The sequence below is a fragment of the Stenella coeruleoalba genome (genome assembly GCF_951394435.1).
Source record: "Stenella coeruleoalba genome assembly, chromosome: 1".
Classification (NCBI taxonomy): Eukaryota; Metazoa; Chordata; class Mammalia; order Artiodactyla; family Delphinidae; genus Stenella; species Stenella coeruleoalba.
The window spans coordinates 105,124,674-105,147,484 of record NC_137169.1 but is presented as its reverse complement, the minus strand read 5'-3'; the positions used below and the strand labels follow the sequence as shown (position 1 = coordinate 105,147,484).

General features: G+C 38.9%; 1 protein-coding gene across 1 annotated transcript; it reads left to right on the top strand.

Annotated features, from left to right (window-relative positions):
• Positions 1-10,827: 10,827 nt before the first annotated feature.
• On the top strand, positions 10,828-13,212 carry ADAM30 (ADAM metallopeptidase domain 30; the record flags this gene model as incomplete). The annotated part of the gene is given in 5 exon segments (XM_079942054.1): positions 10,828-11,407; positions 11,410-11,676; positions 12,042-12,375; positions 12,377-12,917; positions 12,919-13,212. Coding segments are annotated over 5 exon segments (2,016 nt in total).
• Between the last annotated feature and the right edge of the window lie 9,599 nt (positions 13,213-22,811).

The window sequence follows — 22,811 nt, the reverse complement described above, 5'->3', positions numbered from 1 at the left end:
ATTCTTGTAATTATTGTATTTTAATGTTAGTTGTTTGGTTAATCTTTTATTGTGCCTAATTCATGACTTAAAATTTATCATAGGTATGTATGTATAGGGAAAAGCATAGTATATATAGGGCTTGGTACTATCTCTGGTTTCAGGCATCCACTGCTGGTCTTGGAATCTATCCCCCACAGGTAAGGGGAGACTACTGCATAGAGAATCATCAGGTGGTGCACCTACAACTTATATAACGTTATAGGTCAATTTAGAAATAATTTAAACAGTAGAATGGCATTAAGCTACTATAAAGTTCAGTCTCACTAATAATCAGAGAAGGTCGTTTTAAATAATGAGCTATGTCTTCTTTTTTTAATAAGCCTATATTAAAGAGTTGAATATTAAATACTTCTAGAAACATAGGAAATTGGGCCTTCTATAGCTGTGCTGGCTAATATGGCAGCTAGTAGCAACACGTGGCTACTTAAATTTAAATTAACTGTAATTAAAATAAGTTTGAGAATCAGTTGCCTTGTCACAATAGCCACATTTAATAGGTCAATAACTGCAGAAGGTTAGTGGCTATAGTATTGGGCTGTATTAACATCTCTACCATTGCAAAACATTCCACTGAACAGACTAAAGACATCAGTGAAATGGTGGAGTAGGAAGCCCTGACATTCCTCTACTACTACAAACCAACAAAATACCTCTGTGAGAAATCCAGAAACCAGTAAAAAGACGGCCACACCCCACAGGAGCGTGAAGCCATCTTCATGAAAGTTGGCTACAGAATTTGCAGCTCTATCCACTTTCTCTCACCAGAGCCTCTCCATCATCCCCTGATCCACAAACACACATATGCAGCACGTTTGGGAGGAAACACTCAACTCCCATCTTCTCCTTGGGAAGGGAAAGGAGTAGAATGTAAGTACAAATGACCTTCAGGGGACAGTCCAAGGGACAAGTGTCTGTCTTGCCTGTACTCCAGTACTGACAGGAACAAAGGTGCCATGTTGAGGCATTTCAGAGCAAAGATATAAACCATGTACCGGGGTGTGCAGCACTACAGACAGAAACTAGGTGGAGCCCCAGGATGGTGATTTACAACAACACCAGATAAGCTTCAACGTTGCAGTGGGAGCTCCTGAATAGAAACAGGCAAGTCACTTCAAAAAAATTGCATAAACAAGCCCAGAAAGGACACACAGACATTATACATTAAACATACACACAGAGAGAAAAGACTTGAGAGATCTCCAGACTGTCTTGCCTGGCTGTGTGGAGAAAAACCGTCCTGTATGACACCAGACTGGGAGAGCTGACTGATGCTCTAGATGCCAAAATCCGAAATAGAACAACAACGACAGCAACAAAACAAGACATACAAACTGACAGGCAACCATGACATGTTTAAGGAAACAATTTCATCTCTAGATAATAAACCTAAAGAAAGGGAGTTATATGAATTGCCAGACAAAAATTCAAACTTACAGATCAACGAATTAACCGAGAGCACAGATAGACAACTATACAAAATCAGGGAAATGATGCATGAACAAATGAGAATATCAACAAAGAGATAGAAACCACGAGGAAGAACCAAACGGAAATTCTGGAAATGAGGAATACAATACTTTATTTGAAAAGTTTACTGGAGGGACTCACCCAGGCAGAAGAAAAAATCAGAAAATTAAAAGATAGGGCTTTCATCATTAGTGAAACAGAGGAAGAAAAAGTCAAAAGAGTGAAGAAAAATGAAGAGAGTCTAAGGGACTTAGGGGATACGATCCACTGAAACAACATATACAAATGGGAATCCCAGAAAGTGAGGAACAGAGGAAGGATCAGAGAAACTGTTTGAAGAAAAAATGGCCAAAGGTGTCCCAAATCTGAGGAGAGAAATAGACATACAAATTTAAGAAGCTCAATAAACTCTAATGTGGATATATATAAAGAGACCTACATTAAGATATATGATCATCAAACTGTCAAAAGTCACGAATCAAGAGGGACTCTTGAAAGCAGAGGGAGAAAAGTGAGTGTTACATACAAGGGAGCTCCCACTAGATTAGTCAGCAGATCTCTCAGCAGAAATCTCTCAGATATAGAGAGTGGGATGATATATTAAAGTTATTGAAAGAAAAAAGTGTCACCATGAATATTACACCTGCCCAAACTATCCTTAAAAACAGAGGAGAACTTAAGACTTTCCCAGATAAGCAAAACCTGAGGGAGTTCATCACCACTAGACATATCTTTTTTTGGTTTGTTTTGTTTTGTTTTGTTTTGTTTGTTTGTTTTTTGCGGTACGTGGGCCTCTCACTGTTGTGATCTCTCCTGTTGTGAAGCACAGGCTCCGGATGCACAGGCTCAGCGGCCATGGCTCACAGGCCCAGCTGCTCCACGGAACGTGGGATCTTCCTGGACTGGGACACGAATCCGTGTCCCCTGCATCGGCAGGCGGACTCTCAACCACTGCGCCACCAGGGAAGCCCTAGACATATCTTAAAAAAAATTCTGAAAGGCGTTCCACAAGTTGAAGTGAAAGGATGACAAATAGCAATACAAAAACATACAACAATATATAATTCCCTGACAAAGGTAAATATTTAGACAAATAAAGAGTGCCATAGTATTGTGATGTGGGTGAGTTAACAACTTGTAAGTCTGGTATAGACTTTTCTTAAAAACAATTATAAATTTTTGTTAAGGATAAGCAATATAAAAAGAGGTAATTTGTGTCATAAATAAGATAAAATGAGAGGGGGTAGGGATGTAAAAGAGTAGATTGCTTACATATGATTTTTTCTTCCATTTATATTTAGTAACATGGGGGCAGGAGAAGTGGCTTAGTTGCTCACACCAAGATTACTTTTACAGAGACAGACTATCTGAGCAGAGCTCTGAGATGAAAGGGAACCTGAGCTTCACCACTTCAGCTACTCCATACAGCAAAGGAGAGAGAGAGAGAACACCCGAATTACATTTAAGCCTGCCAAACTTACCTCCTTGATTAATTTACAAAGTATTTTTCCTCTAAGATTGTATATAATTTTATTACATACGATTGAATTTAAGTTGTTATTGGTTTAAAATAGGTTGTTACAGAGTGGGGGAATGAAGATGGCAGAGTAAGAAGATATGGAGCTCACCTTCCCCAAACAACACACCAAAAATATATATACATGTGGAACAATTCTAATGGAAAACTAACTGGAAACTGGCAGAACTGGTCCTATATGACCAAGACTGCAGGAAAAATTCCCATGTAATCAGGTGGAAGAAAAGCATCGCATTGGGTTGAGACCTGTGCCCTTCGGAGGGGACTAAGAGGAAAAGGGAGATCACAGGGGCAGGCATTTGCCCTGGGGAGTGAGTGGGTTGAGCCATAGACTGGGCATCTCAGTCCTGGGGTACTCCAGGGAGGAGACAAGCCCCCTTGGCTACTTGGAGAACTGCTGGGACAGGTAGAAAGGCTGGAGGAGCCTAGACTCCACTCGAGAGGAGTGTGCAGGTGCTGGCTTGCTACCAGACTGGGCGGAGAGAGGTCTGCCCTAGGGACTGCCCCCTCTCTGGACCCCCCAGTCTGAGCTGAGGGAACACGCTGGACCCACTCACTCCAAGCCACGGCTTGGCACTGGATCTGGGACAACAAGGTCCTGGGAAAAGACTCCATCTAAAAGACACAGAGGAGACTCACAGGCCCAGGGAGAGGTCCAGTTGTGATGGCAGCAGCCGTTGTTGGTGCTTTCTCAAACAGTGCCATAGAAGCAGCCCCGGCTTCCGACAGCAACCCAGCTGCTTCCATTACCACAGCCACAACACTGGGATCCCAAACCTAGGTGAAGAAATGCTCCAACCCTGCCCACTTCATGCCACAACCTTGCACTAAATCTGGGAAGACCACAACAGGGGAAAAGACTCGATCTTGGGTTTTGTCTGAACAGAGCTGTAGAAACCTGCACAGACAGCACATCAGACCTTGGTAAGTGCACAGGCGCATGGAAAGAGAGTCAATGTTGCTAATTATTATAGAAATGCAATTCAAAACAACGAGATATCACCTCACACCTATCAGAATGGCTATTATCAAAATGTCTACAAATAACAAGTGTTGGTGAAGATGTGAAGAAAAGGGAAATTTTATACACTGTTGGTGGGAATGTAATTTAGTGCAGCCACTATGGAAAGCAGTATGGAGGTTCCTCAATAAACTAAAAATAGAACTACCATATGATCCAGCAATTCCACTCCTGGGTGTATATCTGGAATAAATGAAAATACTAATTCAAAAAGATACATACACCTCAATGTTCATAGCTTCACTATATACAATAGCCAAGGCATGGAAGCAACCCAAGTGCCCATAAATGGATGGTTGGCTTAAGAAGATGTGGGATATGTATATGCAATGGAATATTACTTGGCTGTTAAGAGGAATGAAATCCTGCCATTTGCAACAATGTGAACAGACATAGAAAATATTATTCTTTGTGAAATAAGTTAAACAGAGAAAGACAAATACTGTATTCTATCACTTATATGTGGAATCTAAAATATAATACAAATGAATGTATGCTTAAAACAGAAACAGACTCATAGATATAGAAAACAAACTAGTGCTTACTGAAGAGGAGAGGGAAGGGAGGCAGGGTAAATTAGGGGTACAGGGTTAAGAGATACAAACTACTATGTATAAAAGAGATAAGCAACAAAGATATATTGTACAGCACATGGAATTATAGCTCTTATCTTGTAATAAATTTCAATGGAATACATTGTGTAAAAACACTGAATCACCCACCATGCTGTACACCTGGAAATAATATAATATTGTAAATCAACTATACTTTTCAATTAAAAAAAATTTTTAAACTAGCTGAAGGAAAACAGAAAAATCCACAAAAATGTGGAATGAAACCATGTGCTCTTTAAAAGCCAGTGTGTTAAAGAAAAAATTATAAGAGAATTTGGAAAATATCTTGAGATAAATGAAAATGAAGCCACAACATCCCATCTCATGGGATGTAGTAAAAGGAGCACAAAGAGAGAAATTTATAGAAGTGAACACTTATGTTAAAAAGGAAGCAAAATCTCAAATAAATAACTTTACCTTACATTTCAAGGAATTACAATAAGAGGAAAAAAACTAAACCCAAATTCAGCAGACAGAAGGGAAAAATAAAGATTAGAACAGAAATAAATGAAATAGAGAATCGAAAAATAGTAAAATAAAAAATCAATGAAACTGAGTTGGTTTTTTGAAAATATCAACAAAATTGACAAACCTTTAATGAGATATAGTAAGAAAAAAGAGAAGACTCAAATATCTAAAATAGAAATGAATGAGGAAACATTACAACTAATGTCATATAAATAAAAAGAATTACAAGAGACTACTATGAATAATTATATGCTAGCAAATTGGATGACCTAAGAAATGGATACATTTCTAGAAACAACCTACCAAGGATGAATCACAAAGAAATAAAAGATATAAATGGGCCTATAACTAGTGGGGAGATTGAAAATTAATCAAAAGCCTGTCAACAAAGGAAAGTTCAGGATTAGATGGTTTCACTGGAGAATTCTACCAAATATTTAAAGAATAATTAACATCAAGACTTCTTAGACTCTTTCAAAGAATTAAAGAGGCAGGGACATTCTCAAACTCATTCTATGAGGCCAGCATTACCATACTACCAAAACCAGATAAAAGATAACAAGGAAAGAAGACCACAGAGCAATATCTCTCATAAATATTGATACAAAAATCCTAAAGAAAATACTAGCAAACTGAATTCAACAGCACATGAATGGGATCATATTCCATGACCAAATGGGATTTATACTGAATGTAAGGATGGTCCAAAACGTGAAAAATCAATCCATGTACTAAACCTCATTAAGAGAACAAAGGACAAAAGCCATATGAGTATCTCAATTGATGCAAACAAAGCATTTGAAAATATTCAACACACTTTCATGACAAAAATGCCCCACAGACGAGGGAGGGAAGAAAACTACTTCAACATAATAAAATCCATGAATAAAAAGCTAACAGTTAACATCATACTCAATGGGAAAGCTTTCCCTTTAAGATCAAGAACAAGTGGGCAAAGATGTTCACTCTTGTCATTACTATTCAACATAGTACAGAACCTTTAGCCAGAGCAATCAGACATGAAAAAGAAATAAAACACATATAAAATGGAAAAGAAGAATTAAAATAATCTCTGTTTGCAGAAGATATGGTCTTATATACAGAAAATCCTAAGAATTCCACCCACATACAAAAAAAACACCAAACCCTGTTAGAACTAATAATGAATTCATCAAAGTTACAGGATACAAAATCAACACTCAAAAATCAGGGGCATTCCTATATGTTAACAATGAGCAAACTGAGATGGAAATTTGGGAAATATTCCCACTATACTACAATACTATAGCCTTAAAAAGTATAAAATTCTTAGGAATATACTTAACAAAGGAGGTGAAAGACTTAAACGTGGAAAACTGCAAAACATTGCTTAAAAAATTCCAAAGATGCTTCAGATTAATGGAATGACATCCCAGGGTCATGGAATGGAAGACTTAATATTGGTAAAATATAATAATTGATAGTCATTATGATGGTTTAGTACTGGCATAAAGATAGATATATAGACCAATGGTATAGAATTGAGAACCCAGAGATAAACCTTTCTATATATGGCCAAATGATATTCAAAAAGAATGTCAAGACTACACAATAAGAAGAATACAGTCTCTTTAACAAATGTTATATGTTAAAAAATATGTTAACATATGTTATGACATGTTAACAAATGTTATGATACCCATATGCAAAAGAATAAAGCAGGACACTTACCTTACACATGTACAAAAATTAACTTAAAATGGATTAAACAGCTAATTGTAAAAACAAAAACTATTAAATTCCTAGGGGTAAAGCTTCAGGACACTGGATTTGGGAATGATTTCTTGGATATGACACTAAAACCACAGGTAACAAAGTAAAAAATTGATTAAAAAGATGACAACAACAGGGCTTCCATGGTGGCGCAGTGGTTAAGAATCCTCCTGCCAATGCAGGGGACACGGGTTCGAGCCCTGGTCTGGGAAGATCCCACATGCCGCGGAGCAACTAAGCCCGTGTGCCACAACTACTGAGCCTGCACTCTAGAGCCCGCGAACCACAACTGCTGAAGCCCGCATGCCTAGAGTCCGTGCTCTGCAACAGGAGAAGCCACCTCAATGAAAAGCCCGTGCACTGCAACGAAGAGAAGAAGCCCCCGCTTGCCGCAACTAGAGAAAGCCCGCGTGCAGCAACGAAGACCCAATGCAGCCAAAAATAAATAAATAAATAAAATTAATTAATTAACTAATTAAAAACCTCTAAAGGAGGAAAAATTACTACATATTACGCGATGCATTTAAAAAAAAAAAGATGAGAACAACAAATTTTAAATCTGCACACCAAAAGATACACTCAAGAGAGTGAAAAGGCAATCTGCAGAATGGGAGAAAAATAATTGCAAATCATACATCTGAGACAGGGTAATATTCAGAATATCTAAGAAACTTCTTCAACTCAGCAATAAAAGTTAAATAATCTGGTTTAAAAATGGGCCAAGAGGTTGAATAGATATTTCTCCAAAGAAGATATACAAATGGCCAATAAGCATATAAAAGCATCTCAGTATAATCAGCAAGGAAATGCAGATCAAGCCACAATGATATACCACCTCACACCCATCAGGATGGCCACTATTAAAAGTTCAGAAAATAAGTGTTGGTAAGTATGCAGAGAAGTTGGAACCCTGTGAACAGTTCATAGGAATGTAAAATCATGCAGCTATTAAGGAAAGGAATATGGAGTTCCTCAGAAAGTTAAAAATAGAATTACCACATATCTAGCAATTGAGTTTCTGGATGTGTGTCCTAAAGAACTCAAAGCAGGATCTTCAGGAGATATTTGCACACCCATTTTCATTGCAGAATTATTCACAATAGTCAAGAGGTTGAAGCAACCCAAATGTCCACCAACAGATGAATGACTAAGGAAGTGTGGTATATACATATATGGAAGAGCATGCATGCTTAAGAAAGGAAAATCCTGTCACAGGCTACAACATGAAGAGACTTTAAGGATATTATGCTAAGTGAAATAAGCCAGTTACACAAAGACAAACACTGTATGATTCTACTCATACTCAATATTTTAAGTAATCAAAATCATAGAAAGTAGAAAGATGGTTTCTATGTGTAGGGGACAGGGGGTAGAATTAGCGATTTTTAAGTATAGTTTTAGTGTTGCAAGATGGAAAAGTTCTAGAGATCTGTTGCACAAAAATGTGAATATAGTTAACACTATGGAAATGTACATTTTAAAATGGTTAAAATGGTAAAGTTAATGTTATGTTTTTTTAACCACAGTGTTTAAAACGTGTTATTGAACAAACTGCTTTACAAGATAATTTGTAAACCAATACAGGATTTTTAGAGTTCTGTCTGATTTTTAGAGGGTTCAATCAATTTGAGCACTTGCATTTTCTTTGATCTAACACAATTCTAAGAAGCCACCAGAAGTGGCAAAAAGGTGTGTATGTGCATTTATATATTTACATATAAATAAATAATATTTAATGTGTACATATATTTATCTTAATCACCATAATAGAACATATTTATCAACAAGAAAAATGTAAAAATTTGAAACAATGGTTATACCATGAATACATAAAGGAAATGGTTAAATAAAGAATTATGTGAATACTATAGAATATTACATATCCGTTAGTAGGCAATGATCTACGTCTGTTATTATCAATGGCCTAGAAAATTATTTACACTATATTGTGTACTGAAAAATGGCAGTGTCAAAAATATATGAATAGTACATACTGTTTTTAAATATGACATACTTTCTATATTTTAATGGCATGTCCTAAGATGGAAAAAGCATCATACCTAAGAATTCTGTCTAAGTGTTGGGAAGAGTTTATTGGAGACATATGCAGATTGAGGATAAAGGAAAGGCTTGCATTTTCTACTCTATGTAATTCACGGTTATTTCCACCTTTTATAATATATGTGCATAATTTTTGTAAATAAGGGGAAATAGGTCAAAGTAGGCTATTTCCACAAAGCTTTGTGTTAACAAACAGATGCTGTAGAGTTTAGCCCAAAGACAATTTTGTTGCAACAGGAGTTGCAGAATTAGTGTTTTAATCAAGAAATACTCCAGGGGCCTAAAGGAAAATGGTATTGATGTGAAAATGATGATAAGATAGAATGAATACAGGAGATAGATCCCAACTGCCCTCCCCAGTTTAGGCTGCTGGGGGCTTGAGAAAATCACAGACGGAGGAAACTGTAATTTCTGATTTCCAGTCTGAACTAGGAGCTCAGCACATGTGGAGATACCTTCATTTGTCCCTAGTCAGCTCTCTGCTGAGTTCTTCTCTTCTTCATCTCCTTTACCTCCACTGTCCCTCACCTCAGCAGCTGACTTTACTGGGACCCTGAACCTTCAGACTGGCCCTGCCTTACTGGTTACTCACTACACTCACTGCTTCTCCTGCCTGCCAACCAGGTCATCTCCACTGTACACAGGCTCCCTGAGTGGGCCCCCTTTGAAGGGATCCCCCATCCTCTCCTGGAGGCTGAGCCAGGCTGTATATGGGGGTTTTCCTAACAGCGCTTGAGAATGGCCAGGACCCTTCCATCTAACAATCCTTCTTTTTTATTTAATTTTATTTATTTAATTTTTTTAAACTTTTTATGTTATATTGGAGTATAGTTGATTAACAATGTTGTGTTAGTTTCAGGTGTATAGGAAAGTGATTCAGTTACACCTATTCATGTATCTATTAGTTTTCAAATTCTTTTCCCATTTAGATTGTTACATAATATTGAGCAGAGTTCCTGGTGCTATACAGCACGTTATCTATTTTATATATAGCAGTGTGTTCATGACAATCCGAAACTCCCTAGAACCCTCCAGCCACTGTTGTGTTTCTTCCCTCTCTTTCACATCCAACTTCTTGAACGTGTGGTCTGGATTTGTGATCTCCCTTCTGAATCCCCCTTTCACATCACAACCTTCTGGCATGTGGCTCCTCAGCAGTTCCCCTAACTGTTCACACTAAAGTGACCAAGACCTCCTTTTGTTAAATTCAGCATTTATTGAACTCTGCTCGGTATTTCACCTGTTGACCACAGGAGCTGCCCGGGGTGGGGGTGGGGAGGTGGAGTCTCCTCCGATTTTCTCAGGCTCTGGTGATACTCTTGCTGACTCCGGTGATCTTTCCGTTTGCCTCAAGCGAGCCCAGCAGAAAAGTGGAAATGATGTTAACTATGAAATGGACACAGCGGGCTTTAAAATATCCCACTCAACCCATGGAAAAATCAGGTGTGTCCTAAGGCCTATAGAAACAGAAGAAATGGCCCAAGATACAGTGAGCTTTTAACAAGTGCTCTGTAGTTCCTCTTATTTATTCCTTCTCCTTTTCCCAACCGGTTCTCTGCCCTTCTCCACCCCTCGTGCAAATAGCCTCGCTTTTCATTTTATTCTCCCGAACCTTCCCTGGATTCTTGCACGTGCGCCCAACGGCACCGCCCAGAAAACGAACTAGATGCGTTGGACAGGGCGTGCACCTACTGTGGAAATCCGCTGGACTGAGCCTGACCCAGCTTGGACCGAGGCTGCGCTCCCACACGGGGGCTCAGGGAGCTCCGCACTCACTAGTCCCGCGCCTCTAGCGGCGGTCCCTGGAAGTCTGAGTCGCAAGGCCCCAGTGGCAGGGACTGACTCACTTGGGAACAGGCTCTGCCATGAGGTCAGTGAGGACCCTCCTCTCCCCAGGCCGTTCGCTCCCCTTGCTAGTCCTGCCGGTGCTCCTGGTTGACTCTCTTGGCAAGGATTTAATTTTTCACCCCGAGTGGGGCTTTGACTCCTATGAAATCACCGTCCCCAAGAAGCTGAGCTTCCGTGGAGGGGAGCAGGGTGTGGCCAAGCACGTGTCCTACCTCCTGCAGGTAAAAGGCAAGAACCACGTCCTCCACCTGTGGCCCAAGAGGTTTCTGTTGCCCCGGAATCTGCAGGTTTTCTCCTTCACAGAACAGGAGAGGCTCTTGGAGGATCACCCTTATATACCCAGCGACTGCAACTATATGGGCTTGGTTGAAGGAAATCAGGATTCTAAAGCTACTTTAAGTACATGTATGGGGGGTCTCCGAGGCATACTGAAAGTCAATGCCAACCATTACCAAATCGAGCCCCTCAGAGCCTCTTCCAAGTTTGAACATGTCATATATCTCCTAAAGAAAGAGGAGGAATTTCCCAATCAGATCTGTGGCTCAACTGATGATGAAACAGTAAAGCAGTTGGCCGAGCATGAGAACAGGGCTGGATACATGACTTTAGTGAGGCATATATGCAGCAAAAGTACTTGGAATTAGCCCTGGTCTTTGATAACAGTAGGTATTTATATTTGAACTCCAAACTTACTCAAGTCATAAATGATGCCATTCTTCTGACTGCAATTGCAGACCCTTACTTTCAAGATGTCCGTACGAGAATACAACTATTAGCTATGGAAGTATGGACAGACAGAGACAAAATAGCACTTAATGCCCCAGTGATATCACAAGTTTTAGGCCAGTTTGTGCAATACAGATCACGTGACCTGAGTCGTCGGATTCCAGCACATCGGGCACACCTATACCTTAAAAAAGTTTAGTGGGGCTTCCCTGGTGGCGCAGTGGTTGAGAGTCCGCCTGCCAATGCAGGAGGTACGGGTTCGTGCCCCGATCTGGGAGGATCCCACATGCCACGGAGCGGCTGGGCCCATGAGCCATGGCCACTGAGCCTGCACGTCCGGAACCTATGCCCCGCAACGGGAGAGGCCACAGCAGTGAGAGGCCCGCGTACGGCAAAAAAAAACCCAAAAAACAAACAAACAAAAAACAGTTTAGTGATGCGCTTTCACAGCACTGGGGAAGTGTATGTAGTACATTGCCTTCCGGATCTACAAGTTCTATTCTAGATAAAAATATCCTTGGACCTGCCAGTTGGACGACTCATGCTCTGGGCCATAGTGTGGGAATGATCCACAATTACAAATACTGCCAATGTAAGGGTAGGCATAGTTGCATCATGGGCACTGGACGAACTCGGTTTAGTAATTGTAGTTATGCCGAATTTTATTCGCATGTAAGTTCAGGATTAAACTGTCTAACGGATATCCCAGGATTAGGTTATGTGGCAAAGAGATGTGGAAACAAAACTGTGGAAGAGAATGGGGAATGTGATTGTGGTTCAGGAGAGGACTGTAAAGAAGACCCATGTTGTCAGCCAGATTGTAAATTCAAAGAAGGTGCACTGTAGCACTGGACGTTGCTGTCATAACTGTCAATTTCGTCCATCTGGATATACGTGTCGGGGGGAAGAAAATGAATGTGACCTTGCAGAGTACTGCAGTGGGACCTCAGCCTTCTGCCCAAGTGACGCATATAAGCAGGATGGAACTCCTTGCAAGTACAGAGCCCGTTGTGTCAGAAAGGGCTGCCAATCCAGAACTGTGCAGTGTCCAAATATTTTTGGAGCTGATGCCATGGGGGCTCCTCTTCAATGCTACGATGCAGTTAATGTAATAGGTGACCAATATGGGAACTGTGGTATTTTAGGAGTTCGTCAGTATGAGAAGTGTCCCAGAGAAAAGGCATTATGTGGCAGGCTACAGTGTATAAATGTCGAAACCATCCCTGATATGCAAGATCCTACTATTCTAATTTCCACTCACCTGCATGAAGAAAATCTCATGTGCTGGGGCATTGGCTATCATCTAGCCATGGTACCTATGGGGTTACCTGACCTGGGTGTGATAAGTGATGGTACCTCCTGTGGTAAGGAGTGGATATGTTTTTAATAGAAATTGTGTGAATAGCTCAGTCCTGAATTTTGACTGTTTGCCTGAGAATTGCAACGGCCGAGGCGTTTGCAACAGTAACAAAAACTGCCACTGCATGTATGTCTGGGCCCTTCCATTCTGTGAGGAGGTGGGGTATGGAGGGAGCATTGACAGTGGGCCTCCAGGACCCCTAAAGAGGGAGGTGCCCGCCTCACTTCAGGTCGTGTCCATTATGTTAATGCGCCTGATTTTCTTAATTATCTCAGTGATTGTTGTGCTTTTCAGGAAAATCATAGGAAGCTTATAAATCCAAAGAGAAAGAAACACCACCAATTAACACTGGAGCAGAACAATTCAAGGCCAGAATGATCAAGAAACCAAAAAAGCAATCAGGCAATCCACTGTCACTCTATTACACAGGGTCATAAATTGAACAAGCTTCTCATTTATCCAAACACTTCTTCTTCCTTCTTTCTTCAATTTATTTTACCTAATGTTCTTTGAGGTTTTGATCAGTAAATAAAAGGTATTCTTGGTTTGGAAAAAAAATCAGTGCATTTTTCTTTCCTGCTTCACTTTCCCCTTAGTTTGTGATCAAGTTTTGGATATCCTTAGAAGAATGCCCTAACAGCTTTTCGAACACAGAATGCTGTGCGTTTCATAGAATTACAGTGGATTTCAGAGTAGAGTCCTGTCTCTCAGTTCCCAGCAAACAAAACCATTGTCTGCTTTTCCCTCTGCCTCCCTCATGAAATCCTGTGTGTCTCTGCCCCATGCTGAACCATAAATGGTAACTACCACATTTTATATATAGAATGCGATAGTTTGCAAGGGGTGTGTGTCCCTCAGTTAAGTATCTTCTGCTGTTATAGTCACTGTATGGTTCACTGTATCTCCGTAGAAGTGTGATCTCTGACTCAGTGTTTGGGTTGACCTCAGCTGGGTTGAGGACTCTAATCTACCGTAACTCTTGCATTGCACCACAGTCTACAAATGATGACAAGGTCTGGCAGTGTCCTGAGGACAAGGATCTTAACAGAATTCTGTGCTTTGGGTTTCTGCTTGCAGGGGCAAGTCTTTTGTGAATGTGTGCTGGGGGACATCTGGCCCCAGGTTTGCCACACCCCTAAGGAGATCAGAGGGGAGTGAGGAATACCTTCCATCCCAAGTACACCCAGGTCTGCCTCCAAGTGTTCTCCCCCACCCTTTTGCCTGGGAGGAGAGGAGGACTGAGTGGCCCCTTCAGAGGAGTCAGTGGCCACTTCTTGCTCAGCGAGGGTCTCGTCACCCCAGACCTGTGTGAGCCCAAGTGTTTTGGTCTTGTTCTGGGCTGAGTCCTCCTGCTGTTCCCTCACCTTCCCCAGGCATCACTGCAGGTCCACTGTACCCCACCCCAATCTCCTCTTTTCTTAGCCACATAGTTCTTCTAACTAAAGAAGGTGTGGGAGGCTCACAATAAAGAGTGGTCCCCTTGGACTATCTGGGGACTCTTATTACTCAGAGGAGTAACACCGAAATAACCCCATCTTTGTGGTGATCATAATTTTAACATTTTTCAAGCTTGGCCATCATCAGAAAATATCCTTAAAAAAAAGGACATGTGCTTATAGCCTCAATACTGTTAATAGATTTGTCACTTCTCTTTTATGCTCCCCTCCACTAAATTTCACGTTTATTGCTCAGAAGCAGAAATATTTAGATACAAGGTATACCTTGTTTTATTGAGCTTTGCAGTTATGGGTTTTTTTTGTTTTTTTTTTTTTTTTACAGATTGGATGTAAAACCCTGTAAAACCCTGCCTTGAGCTAATCTATTGGTGCAATTTTTCCAACAGCTATTGCTCACTTCATGTCTCTGCCACATTTTGGTAATTCTCGCAATATTTCAAACTTTTAAATTATTATTATATTTTTACGATTATCTGTGATCAGTGATCTTTGATGTTACTATTGTAATCGTTTTGTGGCACCACAAACTGTACCCGTATAAGACAGTGAACTTAATAAATACTGTGTATGTCTGGCTACTCCACAGACCCACTGTTACCCCATCTCTCTCTCTCTCCTCAGGGTTCCTTATTCCCTGAGACATAACAATATTGAAATTAGGCCAATTAATAACCCTACAACGACCTCTAAATATTCAAGTGAAAGGAAGAGTCACACATCTCTCGCTTTATATCAAAAGCTAGAAGTGATTAAGTTTAATGAGGAAGGCATGTCGAAAGCTGAGACACACTGAAAGCTGGGCCTCCTACACCAAACAGTTAGTCAAATTATGAATGCAAAGGAAAAGTTCTTAAAGAAAATTAAAATTGCATCTCCAGTGAACACATAAATGATGAGAAAGAGAAACTACCTTATCGCAGATATGGAGAAAATTTTAGTAATTTGGGTAGAAGATTAAACCAGTCACAACATTTCCCTAAGTCAAAGCCTAATCCAGAGCAAGGCCCTAATCTCTTCAATTCTCCAAAGGCTGAGAGAGGTGAGGACGCTGCAGAAGAAAAGTTTGAAGCTAGCAGAGGTTGGTTCATGAAGTTTAAGGAAAGAAGCTGTCTTCATAACATTAAAGTGCAAGGTGAAGCAACAAGTACTGATGTAGAAGTTGCAGCAAGTTATCCAGAAGATCTAGCTAAGATAAGTAATGAAGGTGGCTACACCAAACAACAGATTTTCAATGTAGACAAAACAGCCTTCTGTTGGAAGAAGATGCCACCTAGGACTTTCATAGCTACAGAGGAGAAGTCAATGCCTGCCTTCAAAGCTTCAACGGACAGGCTGAATTTTGTTAGGGGTTAATGTAGCTGGTGACTTTAAGTTGAAGCTAATACTCATTTACCATTCAAAAAGTCCTAGGGCCCTTAAGAATTATATTAAATCTACACTGCCTCTCCTCTATAAATGAAACAACAAAGCCTGGATGACAGCATATCTATTTACAGTGTGGTTTACTGAATATTTAAGCCCACTGTTGAAAACTACTGCTCAGAAAAAAAGATTCCTTTCAAAATATTACTGCTTATTGACAATGCACCTGGTCACCCAAGAGCTTTGCTGGAGATGTACAATGAGATAGATGATGTTTTCATGCCTGCTATCACAAAATCCATTCTGTAGCCCATTGAGCACAGGGGACTCTGCTCAATATTATGTAACAACCTAAATGGGAAAACAATTTGAAAAAGAATAGATACATGTATACATATAACTGAATCACTTTGCGGTACAACTGAAACTAACATGACATTGTTAATCAGCTATACTCCAATATAAAATAAAAAGTTAAAAAAGAAGTAATTTTAACATTCAAGTCTTATTACTTATGAAATGCATTTCATAAGGCTATAGCTGCCATATATATGGATCTGGGCAAAGTAAGTTGAAAATCTTCTGGAAAGGATTCACCATTCTAGATGCCATTTAAGAACGTTTGTGATCCATGGGAAGAGGTCAAAACATCAATATTAACAGAAGTTTGAAAGAAGTTGATTCCAACCTTTATGGATGACTTTGAGAAGTTCAAGACTTCAGTGAAGGAAGTAACTGCATATGTGGTGAAAATAGCACGAGAACTAGAATTAGAAGTGGAGCCTGAAGATGTGACTGAATTGTTGCAATTTCATGATAAAACTTAAATGGATGAGGAGTTGCTTCTTATGGATGAGCAAAGAAAGTAGTTTCTTAACATGGAATCTACTCTTGGAGATGATGCTATGAAGATTGTTGAAATGACAACAGAAGATTCAGAATATTACATAAACTTAGTTGACAAAGCAGTGGCAGAGTTTAAGACAATTGATTCCAATTTTGAAAGATTTACTGTGGGTAAGATACTATCAAGCAGCATTACATGCTACAGAGAAATGATTGATGAAAGGAAGAGTCAATCAGTGTGGCAAAATTCATTCTTTCTTATTTTAAGAAATTGCCACAGCAGCCCCAGCCTTCAGCAGCCACTACCTTGATCAGTCAACCACCATCAGTATTGAGGCAAGACCCTCCGCCAGCAAAAAGATTATGACTCGCTAAATGCTCAGGTGCTCCTTAGCATTTTATAGCAATAAAGTATTTTCTAATTAGGTTTGTACATAATAGACATAATGCTATTGCATACTTAATAGTGTAGTGTAAACATAACTTTTATATTCACTGGGAAACAAAAAAATTCATGTGACTTGCTTTATTGTGATATTTGCTTTATTGTGGTGGTCTGGAACCGAACCCACAATATCTCCAAGGTATGCCTGTGTATGTTTTATGCTTCCATCCTACTAATAAATGTTCTTAGGGTCTTACTTTTCACTCCAATTTGCTTATCAAGGTAATATTTTTGAAGACAACCCCCTTAAAAATGAATTATAGTACTTGCTATTACTACAATCTTTTCACACCTCTACATATGCATATTATTCAGAAAATATAGAAAATGGAAGCTAACATATATTGTGTATCTTCTATGTGACAAGCACTGTTGTACAGATTTTAATATATTGAGTTTGGTCCAGCAAACACATTTTGAGCACCACCCAAGTGCCAAGTGCCCAAGATAGAGATTAAGTCACATCCCTGTTCTTGAGAGTGGCATCTGGCCCACGAACAAATAATTTCCATACAATGAGGGGAATGCTATTACAAAGGAGGGGCTGGTTTTGGGCAGGGTTCACGGATGAGATAAAGCCTGGGATGAATGCACTGAAGGATGAAGAAGAGAGTTAATCATGTACAGACTTTTCAATTTAAAATTCTGTGACATAACTTCCATTGTGCTTCTTAAGCAAATCACCTGAGGCTTTGTAGCTGGCAGAGCTTGTCACAAATATAGAGAATAGATTGCCCAGGAAATGTGGAGAAGGGGAGAGTCCTCTATACCACCTGTCTCCTACATTGGGGATGAGTGGGTGGCCATAAACTCTATTGTCGTCAAGATAAGGGTTTCTCCAGACTGGTTGTAAAAGATAATGAACACCTCCTCGGTGACTCATTTCTTCTCTCACACTGATAGGATTTGTTCCAGTATCGTGGGATATTACAGGGCTTGCTTGCAACAGTACTCATGGTCAATATCTCCATCAAATATAATATGACAATGTCCAGGGCTGTAAAAATTTGCACCCTAGGGGGGCAAGGAGGAACTCTTCAATAGTTTCTTAAAATAATGAGGGGTTTAGGCTGTTTTCTCAGGATTTAGGACTGGAAAACATTTCAAGACTCTCCTCATTATATAATCACTCCAGATTTTTCCACATCCCTCTACCAGACTTTATTTTCACATTCTCTTAAAGCACCTTTTTAAAAAATCTCTTTCTCTGATTATTCCGTTAGGTACTCCCCACTCCCCTGCCCCTGCCTGATTGAGATTCTTTTTCCATGCCAGTCTAACAGTACTAAAATGTTTAGCTGTGAAAAAGTAATTGACTTTTTTTTTTGAATTTCCGAATTTTATTTTATTTTTACACATCAGGTTCTTATTAGTTATCAATTTTATACATATATAAAATATACATATATATGTATGTATATATGTATATGTCAGTCCCAATCTCCCAAATCATCACACCACCACCTCCCCTGCCACTTTCCCCCCTTGGTGTCCATACGTTTGTTCTCTACATCTGTGTCTCTATTTCTGCCCTGCAAACTGGTTCATCTGTACCATTTTTGTAGGTTCCACATATATGCGTTAATACACGATACTTGTTTTTCTCTTTCTGGCTTACTTTACTCTGTATGACAGTCTATAGATCCATTCACGTCTATACAAATGACCCAATTTCGTTCCTTTTTATGGCTGAGTAATATTCCCTTATATATATGTACCACATCTTCTTTATTCGTTCATCTGTCGATGGGCATTTAGGTTGCTTCCATGACCTGGCTATTGTAAATAATGCTGCAATGAACATTAGGGTGTATGTGTATTTTTGAATTATGGTTTTCTCTGGGTATATGCCCAGTAGTGGGATTGCTGGTCATATGGTAATTCTACATTTAGTTTTTTAAGGAACCTCCATACTGTTCTCCATAGTGGCTGTATCAATTTACATTCCCACCAACAGTGCAAGAGGGTTCCCTTTTCTGCACACCCTCTCTAGCATTTGTTGTTTGTAGATTTTCTAATGATGCCCATTCTAACTGGTGTGATGTGATAGCTCATTGTAGTTTTGATTTGCATTTCTCTAATGATTAGTGATGTTGAGCACCTTTTCATGTGCTTATTGGCCATCTGCATGTCTACTTTGGTGAAATGTCTATTTAGGTCTTCTGACCATTTTTGGATCGGGTTGTTTGTTTTTAAAATATTGAACAGCATGAGCTGTTTATATATTTTGGAGATTAATCTTTTGTCCGCTGATTTGTTTGCAAATATTTTCTCCCATTCTGAGGGTTGTCTTTTTGTCTTGTTTATGGTTTCCCTTGCTGTGCAAAGCTTTTAAGTTTCATTAGGTCCCATTTGTTTATTTTTGTTTTTATTTCCATTTTCTAGGAGGTAGATCAAAAAAAATCTTGCTGTGATTTATGTCAAAGTGTGTTCTTCCTATGTTTTCCTCTAAGAGTTTTACAGTGTCCAGTCTTACATTTAGGTCTCTAATCCATTTTGACTTTATTTTTGTGTATGGTGTTAGGGGGTGTTCTAATTTCATTCTTTTACATGCAGCTGTCCAGTTTTCCCAACACCACTTATTGAACAGGCTGTCTTTTCTCCATTGTATATTCTTGCCTCCTTTGTCAAAGACAAGGTGACCATATGTGCGTGGGTTTATCTCTGGACTTTCTATCCTGTTCCATTGATCTATATTTCTGTTTTTGTGCCAGTACCATACTGTCTTTATTACTGTAGCTTTGTAGTATAGTCTGAAGTCAGGGAGCCTGATTCCTCCAACTCCATTTCTCTTTCTCAAGATTGCTTTGGCTATTCGGGGTCTTTTGTGTCTCCATACAAATTTTAAGATTTTTTGTTATAGTTCCACAAAAAATGCCATTGGTAATTTAATAGGGATTCCACTGAATCTGTAGATTGCTTTGGGTAGTATAGTCATTTTCAAAATATTGATTCTTCCAATCCAAGAACATGTAAATCTCTCCATCTGTTTGTATCACCTTTAATTTCTTTCATCAGTGTCTTATAGTTTTCTGAATACAGGTCTCTTGTCTCCCTAGGTAGGTTTATTCCTAGGTATTTTATTCTTTTTGTTGGTAAGTGGGAGTGTTTCCTTAATTTCTCTTTTGGATTTTTCATCATTAGTGTATAGGAATGCAGGAGATTTCTGTGCATTAATTTTATATCCTGCTACTTTACCAAATTCATTGATTAGCTCTAGTAGTTTTCTGGTGGCATCCTTAGGATTCTCTATGTATAGTATCATGTCATCTGCAAACAGTGACAGTTTTACTTCTACTTTTCCATTTTGTATTCCATTATTTCTTTTTCTTCTCTGATTGCCATGGCTAGGAATTTCAAAACTATGCTGAATAATAGTGACAAGAGTGGACATCCTTGTCTTGTTCCTGATCTTAGAGGAAATGCTTTCAGTTTTTCACCATTGAGAATGATGTTTGCTGTGGGTTTGTCATATATGGCCTTTATTACGTTGAGGTAGTTTCCCTCTATGCCCACTTTCTGGAGAGTTTTTATGGTAAATGGGTGTTGAATTTTGTCAGAAGCTTTTTCTGCATCTATTGAGATGATCATATGGTTTTTATTCAATTTTGTTAACATGGGGTATCACATTGATTGATTTGCATATATTGAAGAATCCTTGCATCCCTGGGATAAATCTCACTTGATTATGGTGTATGATCCTTTTAGTGTGTTGTTGGATTCTGTTTTGTAGTATTTTGTTGAGGATTTTTGCATATATATTCATCAGTGATATTGGTCTGTAATTTTGTTTTTTTGTAGTATCTTAGTCTGGGTTTGGTATCAGGGTGATGATGGCCTCATAGAATGAGTTTGGGAGTTTTCCTTCCTCTGAAATTTTTTGGAAGAGTTTGAGAAGGATGGGTGTTATCTCTTCTCTAAATGTTTGATAGAATTTACCTGTGAAGCCTTCTGGTCCTGGACTTTTGTTTGTTGGAAGAATTTTAATCACAGTTTCAATTTCATTATTTGTGATTTGTCTGTTCATATTTTGTTTCTTCCTGGTTCAGTCTTGGAAGGTTATACCTTTCTAAGAATTTGTCCATTTCTTCCAGGTTGTCCATTTTATTGGCATAGAGTTGCTTGTAGTAGTCTCTTAGGATGCTTTGTATTTCTGCGGTGTCTGTTGTAACTTCTCCTACATGAATTCATGCTCCTAAATGAATTTCTAATTCATTAGAAATTCATTTCTAATTTTATTGATTTGAGTCCTCTCCCTCTTTTTCTTGATGAGTCTGGCTAATGGTTTATCAATTTTGTTTACCTTCTCAACGAACCAGCTTTTAGTTTTATTGACCTTTGCTATTGTTTTCTTTGTTTCTATTTCACTTATTACAGTCTGATCTTTATAATTTCTTTCCTTCTACTAACTTTGGGTTTTGTTTGTTCTTCTTTCTCTGGTTCCTTTAGGTGTAAAGTTAGATTGTTTATTTGAGATTTTTCTTGTTTCTTGAGGCAGGCTTGTATTGCTATAAACTTCCCTATTAGAACTGCTTTTGCTGCATCCCATAGGTTTTGTATCATCGTGTTTTTGTTGTAATTATTTCTCTAGGTATTTTTTGATTTCCTCTTTGATTCCTTCAGTGATCTCTTGGTTATTTAATAACGTAGTGTTTAGCCTCCATGTGTTTGTGTTTTTACATTTTTTCCCCTGTAATTCATTTCTAATCTCATAGTGTTGTGGTCAGAAAAGATGCTTGATATGATTTCAATTTTCTTAAATTTACTGAGGCTTGATTTGTGACCCAAGATGTGATCTATCCTGGAGAATGTTCCGTGTGCACTTGAGAAGAAAGTGTAATCTGCTGTTTTTGGATGGAATGTCCTATGAATGTCAACCAAATTTAGCTGGTCTATTGTGTCATTTAAAGCTTGTGTTTCCTTATTAATTTTCTGTTTGGATGATCTGTCCATTGGTGTAAGTGAGGTGTTAAAGTCCCCCACTATTATTGTGTTACTGTCAATTTCCTCTTTTAGAGCTGTTAGCAGTTGCCTTATGTATTGCGGTGCTCCAATGTTGGGTGTATATATATTTATAATTGTTATATATTCTTCTAGGATTGATCCCTTGGTCATTATGTAGTGTCCTTCCTTGTCTCTTGTAATGTTCTTTATTTTAAAGTTTATTTTCTCTTGTATGAGTATTGCTATTCCAGCTTTCTTTTGATTTCCATTTGCATAGAATATCTCTTTCCATCCCCTCACTTTCGGTCTGTATGTGTCCCTAGGTCTGAAGTGGGTCTCTTGTAGACAGCATATATATGGGTCTTGTTTTTGTATCCATTCAGTAAGCCTGCGTCTTTTGGTTGGAGCATTTAATCCATTCATGTTTAAGGTAATTAGTGATATGTATGTTCCTATTACCATTTTCTTAATTGTTAGGGGTATGTTTTTGTAGGTTCTTTTCTTCTCTTGTGTTGTAGAGCTGGTGTGGTGGTGCTGAATTCTCTTAGCTTTTGCTTGTCTGTAAAGCTTTTGATTTCTCCATTAATCTGAATGAGATCCTTGCTGGGTAGAGTAATCTTGGTTGTAGGTTCTTCCCTTTCATCACTTTAAATATATTGTGCCATTCTCTTCTGGCTTGTAGAGTTTCCACTGAGAAATCAGCTGCTAACCTTATGGGGGTTCCCTTGTATGGTATTTATCGTTTTTCCCCTATTGCTTTCAATACTTTTTCTTTGTCTGTAGTTTTTGCCTGTTTGATTACTACGTGTCTTGGCATGTTTCTCCTTGGGTTCATCCTGCCTGGGACTCTCTGTGCTTCCT